Here is a 14,430-nt window from a genome sequence, read left to right on the forward strand (position 1 = left end):
TGTGTGTGTGTGTGTGTGTGTGTGTGTGCGTGTGACGGAGTGATTGAGTTTGTGTTACTGTTTGTCGATTTCTTACGAAATTCGCCTCTTGTTCAGAATGGAATCTGGAAATTAACCACGAGAAAAGCAAATGCTTTATATGACTCTCTTTCGTCATCTCCATTAGGGTTTTGTAGGTTTTAAAAGAAGGATTCCACTACCAATGACCCCCCCCCCCCCCCTCCAAAAAAAACAAACAAAAAAAAAGCTGGTCCAGCTTCATAAAATAATGTCCAAAAGAATGTTCACGTCCGACTGATTGCCACAAACTTGATCCTTATGTGACCTGTATCAATCCATTTAGTTATTGCGCCCTAAGAATATTTCACATATATTCAAACTAACCTCCTTCCCACTGCCATCACTAGCCTGAAATACTCAACATTCACCAAATTATTTTTGATTTTTTTTTTAAACAAGAATTATAATAATTACTAATTTCCATGACCATATTAGGTTTTGGATAGCCCAGACAAAATATGTATACTTAGACCCTTGAGTGACCTCATTTCTGACACTATGACATCATAACATGTTGTTATCACTAAGAGTCCAGCAAGACTGTGACCAAATTAAACAATGGCATCATAGCTTGATGAGGTCAAGACTTTTATCCTATATACCTGAGAGAGACACCCGTGAGATAATAATCGTTCAAATCATTGTATCATGTAAATGAGGTCATGTCAAGCAAGTCTGGCAGGGACCTGTTTTTCCACGGCTGATGATGCAAAGGTCACCGAGACAAACGTCATTATAGAAACAAAAATTGCGCTCGCTAATTATCCTCGATGAATCTTTAGAACTAACACGTCACGCCACTCTTTCAGTGTGACGTTTCTTTGCTTTGACGTAATAGATTGCAGGAGGCTTTAGAAGAGATGGAGGTTCCAAAACAAGCGTCTTCAATTTTTTTTTTTTTTTTTTTTTTTTTTTTTTTTTCTGAATGCACAAAATCTGTATTCTGTTAACACGGACTGGTTCCAGTTAATGATATTTTTTTTTTTAACACGTTTTTATTTCTTTTTGGTACACGACATCAACATCACACAGCAACATCAAATAACATCAACCATACAAAACTATGCATCTCCAACAAAGACAAAGAAAACAAGTCGCGTAAGGCGAAAATACAATATTTAGTCAAGTAGCTGTCGAACTCACAGAATGAAACTGAACGCAATGCCATTTTTCAGCAAGACCGTATACTCGTAGCATCGTCAGTCCACCGCTCATGGCAAAGGCAGTGAAATTGACAAGAAGAGCGGGGTAGTAGTTGCGCTAAGAAGGATAGCACGCTTTTCTGTACCTCTCTTTGTTTTAACTTTCTGAGCGTGTTTTTAATCCAAACATATCATATCTATATGTTTTTGGAATCAGGAACCGACAAGGAATAAGATGAAAGTGTTTTTAAATTGATTTGGACAATTTAATTTTGATAATAATTTTTATATATTTAATTTTCAGAGCTTGTTTTTAATCCGAATATAACATATTTATATGTTTTTGGAATCATCAAATGATGGAGAATAAGATAAACGTAAATTTGGATCGTTTTATAAATTTTTATTTTTTTTTACAATTTTCAGATTTTTAATGACCAAAGTCATTAATTAATTTTTAAGCCACCAAGCTGAAATGCAATACCGAAGTCCGGGCTTCGTCGAAGATTACTTGACCAAAATTTCAACCAATTTGGTTGAAAAATGAGGGCGTGACAGTGCCGCCTCAACTTTCACGAAAAGCCGGATATGACGTCATCAAAGACATTTATCAAAAAAATGAACAAGAAGGGCAAAGCCCATACGACTCACATGCTTTACACATTTTTCCTACCAAAATACACGTGACCTTGACCCAAGGTCAAGGTCATCCAAGGTCATGCAACACAAAGCTGTTAATTCAAGACATAGGAAGTACAATGGTGCTTATTGGCTCTTTCTACCCTGAGATATGGTCACTTTTAGTGGTTCACTACCTTATTTTGGTCACATTTCATAAGGGTCAAAATGACCTTGACCTTGATCATATGTGACCAAATGTGTCTCATGATGAAAGCATAACATGTGCCCCACATAATTTTTAAGTTTGAAACAGTTATCTTCCATAGTTCAGGGTCAAGGTCACTTCAAAATATGTATACAATCCAACTTTGAAGAGCTCCTGTGACCTTGACCTTGAAGCAAGGTAAACCAAACTGGTATCAAAAGATGGGGCTTACTTTGCCCTATATATCATATATAGGTGAGGTATTGAATCTCAAAAACTTCAGAGAAAATGGGAAAAATGTGAAAAATAGCTGTTTTTTAGGCAACATTTATGGCCCCTGCGACCTTGACCTTGAAGCAAGGTCAAGATGCTATGTATGTTTTTTGGGGCCTTGTCATCATACACCATCTTGCCAAATTTGGTACTGATAGACTGAATAGTGTCCAAGAAATATCCAACGTTAAAGTTTTCCGGACGGACGGACGGACGGACGGACGGACGGACGTCCGGACGTCCGGACGGACGGACGGACGACTCGGGTGAGTACATAGACTCACTTTTGCTTCGCATGTGAGTCAAAAAAACGTTCGGGGATTTCATACCCAGGAACTCTCATGTCAAATTTCATAAAGATCGGTCCAGTAGTTTAGTCTGAATCGCTCTACACACACACACACACACACGCACACACACACGCACATACACCACGACCCTCGTTTCGATTCCCCCTCGATGTTAAAATATTTAGTCAAAACTTGACTAAATATAAAAAGAGACAACAACAACAAAACGGGAAAACACAATAAAGCATACAATCACACAGCCCATATTCAATACATTTATGAATTATGTAAACGTCTCTTTTTATATTTAGTCAAGTTTTGACTAAATATTTTAACATCGAGGGGGAATCGAAACGAGGGTCGTGGTGTATGTGCGTGTGTGCGTGTGTGTGTGTGTCTGTGTGTGTGTGTGTGTAGAGCGATTCAGACTAAACTACTGGACCGATCTTTATGAAATTTGACATGAGAGTTCCTGGGTATGAAATCCCCGAACGTTTTTTTCATTTTTTTGATAAATGTCTTTGATGACGTCATATCCGGCTTTTCGTGAAAGTTGAGGCGGCACTGTCACGCCCTCATTTTTCAACCAAATTGGTTGAAATTTTGGTCAAGTACTCTTCGACGAAGCCCGGGGTTCGGTATTGCATTTCAGCTTGGTGGCTTAAAAATTAATTAATGACTTTGGTCATTAAAAATCTGAAAATTGTAAAAAAAATTAAAAATTTATAAAACGATCCAAATTTACGTTTATCTTATTCTCCATCATTTGCTGATTCCAAAAACATATCAATATGTTATATTTGGATTAAAAACAAGCTCTGAAAATTAAATATATAAAAATTATTATCAAATTTTTTTTTTTCGAAATCAATTTAAAAACACTTTCATCGTATTCCTTGTCGGTTCCTGATTCCAAAAATATATAGATATGATATGTTTGGATTAAAAACACGCTCAGAAAGTTAAAACAAAGAGAGGTACAGAAAAGCGTGCTATCCTTCTTAGCGCAACTACTACCCCGCTCTTCTTGTCAATTTCACTGCCTTTGCCATGAGCGGTGGCCTGACGATGCTACGAGTAAAATGGCATTGCGTTTCATTCTGTGAGTTCGACAGCTACTTGACTAAATATTGTATTTTCGCCTTACGCGACTTGTTATATTTAGTCAAGTTTTGACTAAATATTTTAACATCGAGGGGGAATCGAAACAAGGGTCGTGGTGTATGTGCGTGTGTCTGTCTGTCTGTCTGTGTGTGTGTGTAGAGCGATTCAGACTAAACTACTGGACCGATCTTTATGAAATTTGACATGAGAGTTCCTGGGTATGAAATCCCCGAACGTTTTTTTCATTTTTTTGATAAATGTCTTTGATGACGTCATATCCGGCTTTTCGTGAAAGTTGAGGCGGCACTGTCACGCCCTCATTTTTCAACCAAATTGGTTGAAATTTTGGTCAAGTAATCTTCGACGAAGCCCGGACTTCGGTATTGCATTTCAGCTTGGTGGCTTAAAAATTAATTAATGACTTTGGTCATTAAAAATCTGAAAATTGTAAAAAAACCAAAAAATTTATAAAACGATCCAAATGTACGTTCATCTTATTCTCCATCATTTTCTGATTCCAAAAACATATAAATATGTTATATTTGGATTAAAAACAAGCTCTGAAAATTAAATATATAAAAATTATTATCAAAATTAAATTGTCGAAATCAATTTAAAAACACTTTCATCTTATTCCTTGTCGGTTCCTGATTCCAAAAACATATAGATATGATATGTTTGGATTAAAAACACGCTCAGAAAGTTAAAACAAAGAGAGGTACAGAAAAGCATGCTATCCTTCTTAGCGCAACTACTACCCCGCTCTTCTTGTCAATTTCACTGCCTTTGCCATGAGCGGTGGACTGACGATGCTACGAGTATACGGTCTTGCTGAAAAATGGCATTGCGTTCAGTTTCATTCTGTGAGTTCGACAGCTACTTGACTAAATATTGTATTTTCGCCTTACGCGACTTGTTTATGTTTCTATTTGATAATTTTGTAAAACACCAAGTCCTGTTCCCCGTTTAGCTGCTGCAAAATAAACAGACAATGTTTGTGTTCGAGTCTAAACTGAGAAACATCTTTAACCTCCTATTACCTCCAAAAACCAAATTTCATCCTTACAAGCTCAATCAGAAAGACAATCAATCATTTGACAATATCAGAGGTTTAAATGGGTACCACTCCAGGAGAAATTTATTATATGTAAAATTAAGTTTACTTAAATATTCTTCTACCAAATACCTTTTTCTCAGATCTCTTTTAAATGCAGCCATTGTAGGAACAGCTTTTGCATACTTACACTTGTAAATAAAAACTTTGGCATTTAATATTATAAAATCAAAAACTGTACTACTTTTGAAATATGTATCAATACCAAACAAAATAAACTTTTCACTAAAAAATATGTTCTCAACATTGTGACATTCATTTTTAACATAGTTTAACAAATCATTCCAAAATGACTGTACATATTGACATGCCCACAAACAATGTTGAATACTATCCCTCTAGTCTCGGCATAAATGGCACATCACGTCTTCTACTACTCCCATTTGTTTTAATATCACATTTGTTGCCAAAATCCTATGTAATACTCGAATTTGAAACCATTTAAGTTTTACTTCAGAAATTTTCGTTACATATTTAAAGCATAATTTCCAATCAATATCGCCTTCTAGTTTATCTTCCCATTTTCTACAACAATTTGGACGCTTTCCATCCTGTAGTAATTTTTCATAATACAATTTTGCTCCTTTTATTTGGGAGTGAATGACTGACACTGATTGATTACTATCAATCATACTATTATTCTCCAAAACAATATTAAACGTTTTTATGTATTTTTTTAATTGCTCCCACGCATCCTAAATAACTCAAAAAATTTGTTCTGATATGATACTTTTCACAGAACTCGTTATAGGTATAAAAACTTCCATTGTCATTAACCAACTGGCCAATGAAATAAATGTTGTTGTCAAACCAGTTCTGAAAAAAACAAGTCTTCTTCCCAATCTTTATATTATTATTGAAGAAAAGTGGTTCTGCTAATATTTCTTTGGAGGTTTCTAGATCTATTTTATATCGAAACTGTTCATAAACATTAAACACATCCTTCCAAAAACTATTACCATGTTGTTTACCGCTATAAAGACTAGGACCACTCACATCAATGTTGTCCACATCGGGATATAAAACAATTGTTATAACTTTCCATTTGTGGACCGTAAACCTCAACTTTTTTTATCCAAGTCAATTTCAGGGCTAACATATAAGTCTTAACGTGAGGAACATCAAGGCCACCATCCTTAACACTTTTGACTACAATATTTCTACTTATCCGATCACGTTTTCGATTCCACCTAAAGTCAAAAATCATAGTCTGTAAATCATTTACAAACTTGTCTGGAGGGTTTGGCAACAACATCAATCAATCAATCAATCAATGAGTCTTATATCGCGCATATTCTGTGGGTACAGTTCTAGGCGCTCTGCAGTGATGCCGTGTGAGATGAAATTTTATACGGCCAGTAGATTGCAGCCATTTCGGCGCATATTTACCTTTCACGGCCTATTATTCCAAGTCACACGGGTATAGGTAGACAATTATTAACTGTGCCTAAGCAATTTTGCCAGGAAAGACCCTTTTGTCAATCGTGGGATCTTTAACGTGCACACCCAATGTAGTGTACACGGGGGGAGGTTCGGACACCGAAGAGAGTCTGCACACAAAGTTGACTCTGTGAAATAAATTTCCACAAGTATACAAGCTTGGACAATATTACGGATTTCAAAACTGCTATTCTACCTATAGGGGTTATCAATCTTTTAGACCAAATCAAAAATAATCGTTTTGCTGCTTGAAACTGGATATCGAAATTAATTTGTACACAATTCTTTAAATCACTCGTAAACCAAATACCCAATATTTTAAACGTTGGGGGGTTCCATTCAAAACCAAGGTGTGGCATATACCTTACATCACTATTTATATTACCTCCTAATCAAATAATTGCTGTTTTGTCTATATTCATTCTTAGCCCTGATTTATTTCCAAAATCGTTTAATATGTTCATTGTTTCCTCAAAGGTTTCCATATCTCCTCTTTGAAATAATTCAGTATCGTCGGCGAATTGTGACAGCTTAAATTCTGTTTCGCCGATAACAATTCCCTTAATATTTTTATTTTCCTTGATCATGAGTGAAAATACTTTAGCACACAAAATAAATAAATAAGGAGATATGGGATCGCCCTGTCTACATCCTCTTCTTACATTAAACCAGGGGCTAGGCTGACCGTTTACTAATACAGTCGACTTAATATTTGAATAAAACGTCTTTATCCACCTCAAAATATCATTTTTAAACCCAAATGCCTCAAGCGTTTTAATTAAGCTGCCTCGACTTCAGTAAAATACACGTAAGTACAGTATGTGGGATAAACAGAATACTACATGGTTTGCTGTGTCGTACCAGATTTACACTCGTTGCTTTTTCAAATAGTGAACAGCTCGTTTTCGCTCGCAGTTCAATATTTAAAAAAAATCTCGTGTAAATCTGGTACGACACAGCAAGCCATGTAGTATTCTCTATATAGCTATATATCCTTCATAGCTCAGTGGACATTTTCAGTGGTGAAAATCTGTTCCAGCAAACATTTTCACGCTGGGAATTTACAATTTGATGAACACAAGCCACACATTTTGGTCATGTCTGCTGTTTACAAACACCTACAGTTTCGTGGCATTTGGAGGCTGTTGCTCCCAAAATAACTGAGAAAACCTCAATGTAAAGCTTTGACAAACATGACCCCGCTGTGACCCCAACATGTGACGGGAGTCAACCAAACTAGGATCACGTCGGAAGATTATCAAACCCTTAAAGTGTTCAAAGTTTCAAGGCTCTAGCTTCAAAAACGCCTGAGATAACGTCAATGTTAAGTTATTATGAATCGAACAAGACCCCCTGTGACCACAAAACTTGACGAGGGTCAATCAAACTTACGTCAAGTCAGTAGATAATCAAACCCTAGAGGTGTGCATAGTATCAAAGCTCTATCTTCAAAAACATCCGAGACAACCTCAACCTTAAGTTTTTATGAATCATACATGACCCCGCGGTGACCCCTAAAAGTGTGCAAAGTTTGAGAGGTCTAGCTTTAAAGACTTCCGAGATAACCTCAACGTTAAGTTTTTTGTCCACGGACAGACGGACAGACGGACGGATGGACGGCCGGCCATACAGCCGGACTATGAATCCTAATATTCACCAATTACTCAGGTGAGTCAAAAATGCCTTTGCCTCACGGTTTTAAACAAATGCACCTATCTCAAATGTGGACTATAAATGATAACTAAAGATCTGCTTCGTTTGCCTGGCATTAGCAGCGCTGTGCGTGTGTCTAAACAGAAATCACAAAATGAAATATGATACCTGTAGTCATGTCATTTGCTCTGATCAAAGTTATCTAGGGGGATTAAAGTTCATGCCAAATACAACGTATTCAAACAACAGTTCGCTCACTCGATCTCTCTAAATTCCCCTACATACGAGCTCTACAATATCAAATGAGGCTCCCAAATTGTCATCAAGTGTTGATCTAGAGGCTATCACGAGACTGCAGTGGCAGCGATGGCCAAATCGTCCGCCCGGTCGCCAGGGGCGAGTAAGCATTCCGCCGGGCTAGTGGAAACCGCCTGGCAACTCGCCCGGCTGGCCAATGAAAATTCTGGTCAAATGCAACCATTGTGGTTGTAATATCGAGTTTTAAAGCCATATAAACACCGCAGATCAACTGTGGTATGTACGGGGCCAGCAAAATGTCTGCCGGGCTAGTGACTTTCTTGAAGTTACTTGCCCGGCTGGCGAATAAAAATTTTGAGATTTGGCCATCCCTGAGTGGTATAGTGTGAAATCATGAAATCAACGGCATGACAGCAACACAGCATCCTGTCTTCATTCTCTCCAATAATATGTCCGTATTGGGTGCGGATTTTAAAAACAATAAGACAAGAAACAAACAAATGTTTGTTGACACCGTTGGTCCAAATGTGGGAGGGGAGGGGGGGGGGGGGCGTTTACAATGTACAGTATAGTACCCTATTCACAATTGTTGGCCCGAAGTAGGGGGTCGGCGTTTACTAGGTAGTTTACGGTACTCAATCTCCTCTCATTTATCGGTCGTGAGGGAAGAACACATTCTTTTACATTCTTTTACATTTTGTCGGCGGTGAACAGTATATTTCGAGGAAATTCCGGAGTGCTCAAACAGCGCAATGTTCATATCAAATCCATTTTAAATTCAGTTTATATTCATCTAGTATGTCAGTAAAACGACATTTTCACTCGAATGTGTCTTTTTCGTCTTTATTTCAAACAAGAAGAGGAAAACGTTCGATGACCCCTCCTTATTATTCATAGTATGCAGGTGTAAAGTACAGTAGGTTTAACCTTGACAGTTAACTAAGGTCATTCAAGCTAATTCCATGTAGTACTTTTTTATAAGAGGCCATAAACGTCCAAAACATCCGTGCATCAAAAGCAATTAGGGGAAGATAATGTTTCTCCTGTTTGTTTGACCTCGACCTTGTGACATTAAAATCTGGAGAGTTTCAACCAGACCACCATCATGTCTAAAGATTATCGGACATTGAAAGTGTGTGAGGCCTGAAAGCTCTGGCTAAGAAAAAAAAGTTCAATTAAATCTTAACTTTCCCTTTCTGACTGGGAATCGGCCGCATAGTGACCTTCAGATTTGACTCTGACTCTGATTTGGTCTGAGTGCCTTGGAGAATGAGGAACATATGAGCTTGCAGCGATCTTCCTTGTTTTTGAGGATGAAAGTCGCTTGTTCATTTTAATGCTGGTATTCTCTTAGACGCCAGGAGACTGGTTCCGCACAACTTACTCTATTACGTATGTCGTATGCATTTAGATCGCTTACTTCCCTTTGTCTGTCCGATCTGGTCAGCAAGACATCGACCATGTCTAGAAGTCATCAAGCAGTTTATGTTTGTGAAAAAGAAATTGTCACAAAGATGTGAGTAGGATATTTGTGATGTGAAACACGTCGTGATTTTTACCTCCCTAAAGATTGAATTGCGATGCGTAGGGACAGGTTAGAAGGTTGTCACGGGTTTCGTGTGTTGCACGAGGAAATAGCTTTAGCTTGACATGAGTTGTGTTTACAAGTTTGAGAAATATAGCTGGCTTTGAACTGGGAACATTACAGCGCCTAAGATTTTCAACCAGGAAGGTTGTAAGCGTGTGTCGGTCTTGTTCAGGGAACAAGCACTCTTTCAAGAGACGGGTCTCTTAAAGCCATATGTACTCGATGACTATACACGCTAATTGCTTTACCAACAGCTGGAGACATGCTAAATTAAGTTCCCTGCAAAATATTGTGGTCTAGGACCCCTTCAATGTTGAGATATGTTAATTTTCATTTTGATCTGGATCGTCCTATTTATAGATTTGGCAACACATGTAACGTTGATGCAAGGGAGCTAACACCGCGGCTTTGTTGACATCCTCACTTTTTCAGAGGCTAGAACAAGCTGTAATGCATGTATTATGGTCCGCGCATGGCGACATATCGTCATTACATGGTCTTATGGTGCGTTTGACATCGATTATGGGCAAACTACACTTTGTAAACACGGGAGCGCGTACATATGCCTTTAAGGTAAATGATTTACTATGTTGTATATTATTGAAGTTTGAATACATAGCTGGAATGTAAACGGTAGTGTGTGCAAAGTGCATTAAATGCTAATGTGAAGTTTTAAGAGGATTTTTGTTGTTGTTGTATCACGGTTTTTGTTGGGTAATTTCTTGAACATAAATGTTGTTACGCATTGTTTAAGACGGTAATGTTTAAGACGGTAATGCTATGTATGGTAGTGTGATTCATGGATTAAGTATAGCTTGGATATTGATTGTGGACGGAATGACATAATTATATGAAGTGATGTCGGAAGTACTTGTGTAATGTTTAGTTGTGAATGTAGAATGGTGAGCGAGAGAGATGATACACGATTGTTCAGAAAGAAGAGATGGTTAAAGAGAATGTTGTATTAAGACTTGGGTTAATTCTTTAGGAGTTTCCATGAGGAGTTTCCATGGAGTGTACGAGGGGCGGACCTCACCGGGAGAGCGCAGAAGGATGGTGGCGAAAGAGACCACATCGGCGCAGATGGCTGGACGGAGGAGTCTCCATCGTTACCGGTCGTAGAGACGACGGTTTTTTTCACTAATGGTGAAAGTGTTTCTCGGGGATACACGTGAAAGGTGCATGTTGGCATCTATAAGGAGAGATTCTGGGAATTCATCATCTACATGGATTCAGCGGCACAAGGATGTGTAAATGACGACATGCAGTGAGCCGTGATACGAACTCGTGAGTGTCTGTCAACACCTTATCTTGTGCGGTAATCTATTATTGAGATAGTATCTTTATACCATGTATTCACATGCATTGAGTGATTGGGATAAGATTGTGTGAACTGTGTGTTCGAGAGGTTGATTGGTATTGATGTTTTGAGGTGAAGAATTGTGTTGTAATTTGTGAGGAATTAATAAGTCTGTATCCTCCCAAATTCTGTGTTTGAAGTGTGTTGTGCGAAGAGTGAAGAGTCAGTGTAATAAGATAGGTCAGAACACGTTTACATAAAAGTAACTCCTTTATTCGCACTATAATCCACTTCATGACAGAAATGACTATAAGATGAAGCTTTTATTTGTCTCTGTATGTGTTTTTCGATTTTTTTTATTTTGTATTTTTGTATTTGATCGATTAATTATTAAAAAATATATATATACATGTAAGTATCTAAGATATTAAAGTTTGATATTTTTACAGTTTATGTTTGTGAAAAGAAAAGATAATAAGATGAAGTTTCTTTTTGTCTCTTTATGATTTTTTCGAATTATTTTGTTTTATTTATTTTATTTTATTAATTAATTGTGAAAATATATATATATAAGTATTTAAGATAGTCAAATTTCATATTTCCCTATGCGAGTCCTCAGATCTCAGAAAAAAAGCTGATCCGTACCACACACACACACACACACACACACACACACACACACACACACACACACACACACACACTGACACACACACACTCATGCACACACAAACACACACACACATACACACACACACACACACACACACACACACACACACACACACACACACACACACAAAGTCTTCAAACTCACGAGGAAACCCTTGACAGACTCCTGGGCAGTTGCGATGAGGGAGACGACTTCCATGTAGGTGATCTTCACTCTCTCCAGGGACAGTACGTAGCTTCTGACTTGGTGCTCTATGACAGACAGCGACTCCTCGGGGTTCTGAAATGGGGACACTGGGGTTAAAGAGTTTGAGGCAGCCAAAAAGTGATTATATAAAGTTTGTATGTATTATTAGAAGAAACAAAAAATTATTATTATTATTTAAGTTATTGAGACATCCCAGTGCACTAAGGGATTTACAGAGCAAATCGAGAAAATTCATTATTGAACGAAGCGCATAGCGCTGAGTTCAATAATTATTTTCGAGATTTGCTCTATAAATCCCTTAGTGCACTGGGATTGTTTCAATAACGATATTGTCAGTACTGCCAGAAAAAAAGGAAGATTCAAAAAGCACATTTGTGACCCTCCACCACGAAATGAGTCGCATGTCACCTCGTGCGGTTCTGCGCTAGGCTTAATATAAGTCCGGGGAGTGTCTGGTAACAGTGTGTGGGTCACCTTAGTCACAGGCTTAAGTTAACTCAAACAGTTTGAGCTCTTTTCTAAAACGGTTTGCACCACTGAATAGAGCATAAAAATCTCGTTATAAAAATGTAAAAATATAAAAATCATGCAAAGGTGACATGCGACTCAATCCGTGGTGGAGGGTCACATTTTGCTACGCGCATTTGAATAGGCATAACTGTGTGGTCAGGTCGTGTAAGATCTACTTTTGTGTGGGCTGTCTCAAGTGTGTCGTGCTTTCGTCACACGCATTTTAATTTCTGTTGGTAAATTCCAGTGTAGCGTTAAGCTAAAAAGTGATGATCTTTCATAGAGACCTCATTTTAACTCGGAGAAAGAACTGTGCTCCAAGTTATTTGTGATTCGAAACCTTCAGCTTGCTTCGACGGATTGACTGTGCAGAATGGCGCCCCTTGAATTGACTCCAAGGACTGGTCGACGGTTAGCACATTTTCAAACTAAATGTGGTATGTTTCTCGTGTTGTATCTACACTCATCGGGGAGTCTGGTACTACATATGGACGGTAAGAATGCTCTGAACCCTACACGTATTATATCCCCATCGTTTCATCGTTCACATTTGCCCAACATGTTAATTTGCTGAGCGGGATTTATGTCGTCTGCTAGGCTATGGAGTATGGCAATCGAACCACTGCACTGAGTCTCATTTCAAAAACAAAAAATTGCTGGTCACGTTGCACTGAGTCTGCACGCACGAGGCAGGCTGGTAATAAGTCGTATATGGTAAGAACGTTCTAAACCCTACACGTTTTCGATTCCGATTGTTCTTGCCTTGAAATAATAATTCGGAAAACATTCATTTACTGAACAGATGCAGTCGTATTTCAGTGTAGTCTGCTACGTGCTGATCTAGCTGCTACGTTATCGAAATAACACTTGTGTTTTCTGTTAGCTGCTGGGAATTGTATACTAACTCATCATTTGGTAATGTGGATAATAAGCTACATGCCACTAACATGGCATAATTATGAGAGGAATCTTCGCAAGTCGAAACTGAAAAATTAGACACAGCGGGTTCTATTTTTAGATCAGTGGCAACTGTGGCACAGGCACATGCAATCTGTCAGAAAAAAACACACTTCTGCTTTAATTGAGAAGCAGGAAATTTATGGTCATAATCATTGGTATTGTGGAGAATATAAGCTACATGTCATTAATTAATTCTGAGGATGAGAGTACAGTTTCGCTTTGGCAAAGGGCGTAAGAATACGCTCTGTGGAAAAGTTAGCGCACTCCAAGAGTGCGCTAACAGATTTAAGCGCATCGCCATTAGCCAATCAACTGGTTCACATCAGTCATGTGACACCAGTACTTACTGACAATTATTATTATTATTATTATTTCTACAGATCTGACGTCGCAGCCCCTTACCTCTCCAATAAGATCGGTTTTCTCCGCGATGGTCTTCTGGCACACACAGAACCGGCACTGATGGTCCGCGGGCTGGCGGTTCAAAACCTTCACACAGGTCCTGCATTAAACCGTTCGGACCGAAGGATCAAACATTCAGCAATTGAGGAGAAATTGCGCGGTAAAGCTCTTCGTTTTATAGTGTGTGCGAGGTGAGTTGGGGGGGGGGGGGGGGGGGGAGCTGTGGTTGGTGGTAGGAGTGAATGTGTGTGTGTGTGTGTAAAAATATGAGTGTGTGTATGTGTGTGTGTGCGTGCGTCTGTGTGTGCGTGTGTGTGTGTGTGTGCTTGCGTGCGTGCGTGCGTGCGTGCGTGCGAGCGAGCGAGCGAGCGTGCGAGCGTGCGTGCGTGTGTGTGTGTGTGTGTGTGCGTGCGTGCGTGCGTGTGTGTGTGTGTGACTTACGTATTTCTTTCCATATAGGGAAGTTGTCTATGGTGTCCTTGCACAACGTCCGAAACCCATTTAAGTGTTGCTTCCACATCTGACATCACTTCTACCTGCGATCACAGACCATCAAATACCGACACACACATAGTGGATGTAATCTTCTCCTTTTTACATTTTTTAGTCAAGTTTTGACTTAATGTTTTA

The 14,430-nt window shown here is 38.6% G+C and overlaps 1 protein-coding gene across 1 annotated transcript in view; it reads right to left on the minus strand.

Moving 5' to 3' along the window:
* Positions 1-14,430, minus strand: part of LOC138945528 (kinesin-related protein 4-like) — a gene marked incomplete at its 5' end in the record, with an annotated part of 156,241 nt that overhangs the window by 35,508 nt on the left and 106,303 nt on the right. The window contains 3 exon segments of the mRNA XM_070316965.1: positions 11,866-12,000; positions 13,801-13,900; positions 14,242-14,336. Of these exon segments, the coding sequence (XP_070173066.1) occupies positions 11,866-12,000; positions 13,801-13,900; positions 14,242-14,336 (330 nt within the window).

The sequence above is a fragment of the Littorina saxatilis genome, linkage group LG13, assembly GCF_037325665.1.
Source record: "Littorina saxatilis isolate snail1 linkage group LG13, US_GU_Lsax_2.0, whole genome shotgun sequence".
NCBI classification, from domain to species: Eukaryota; Metazoa; Mollusca; class Gastropoda; order Littorinimorpha; family Littorinidae; genus Littorina; species Littorina saxatilis.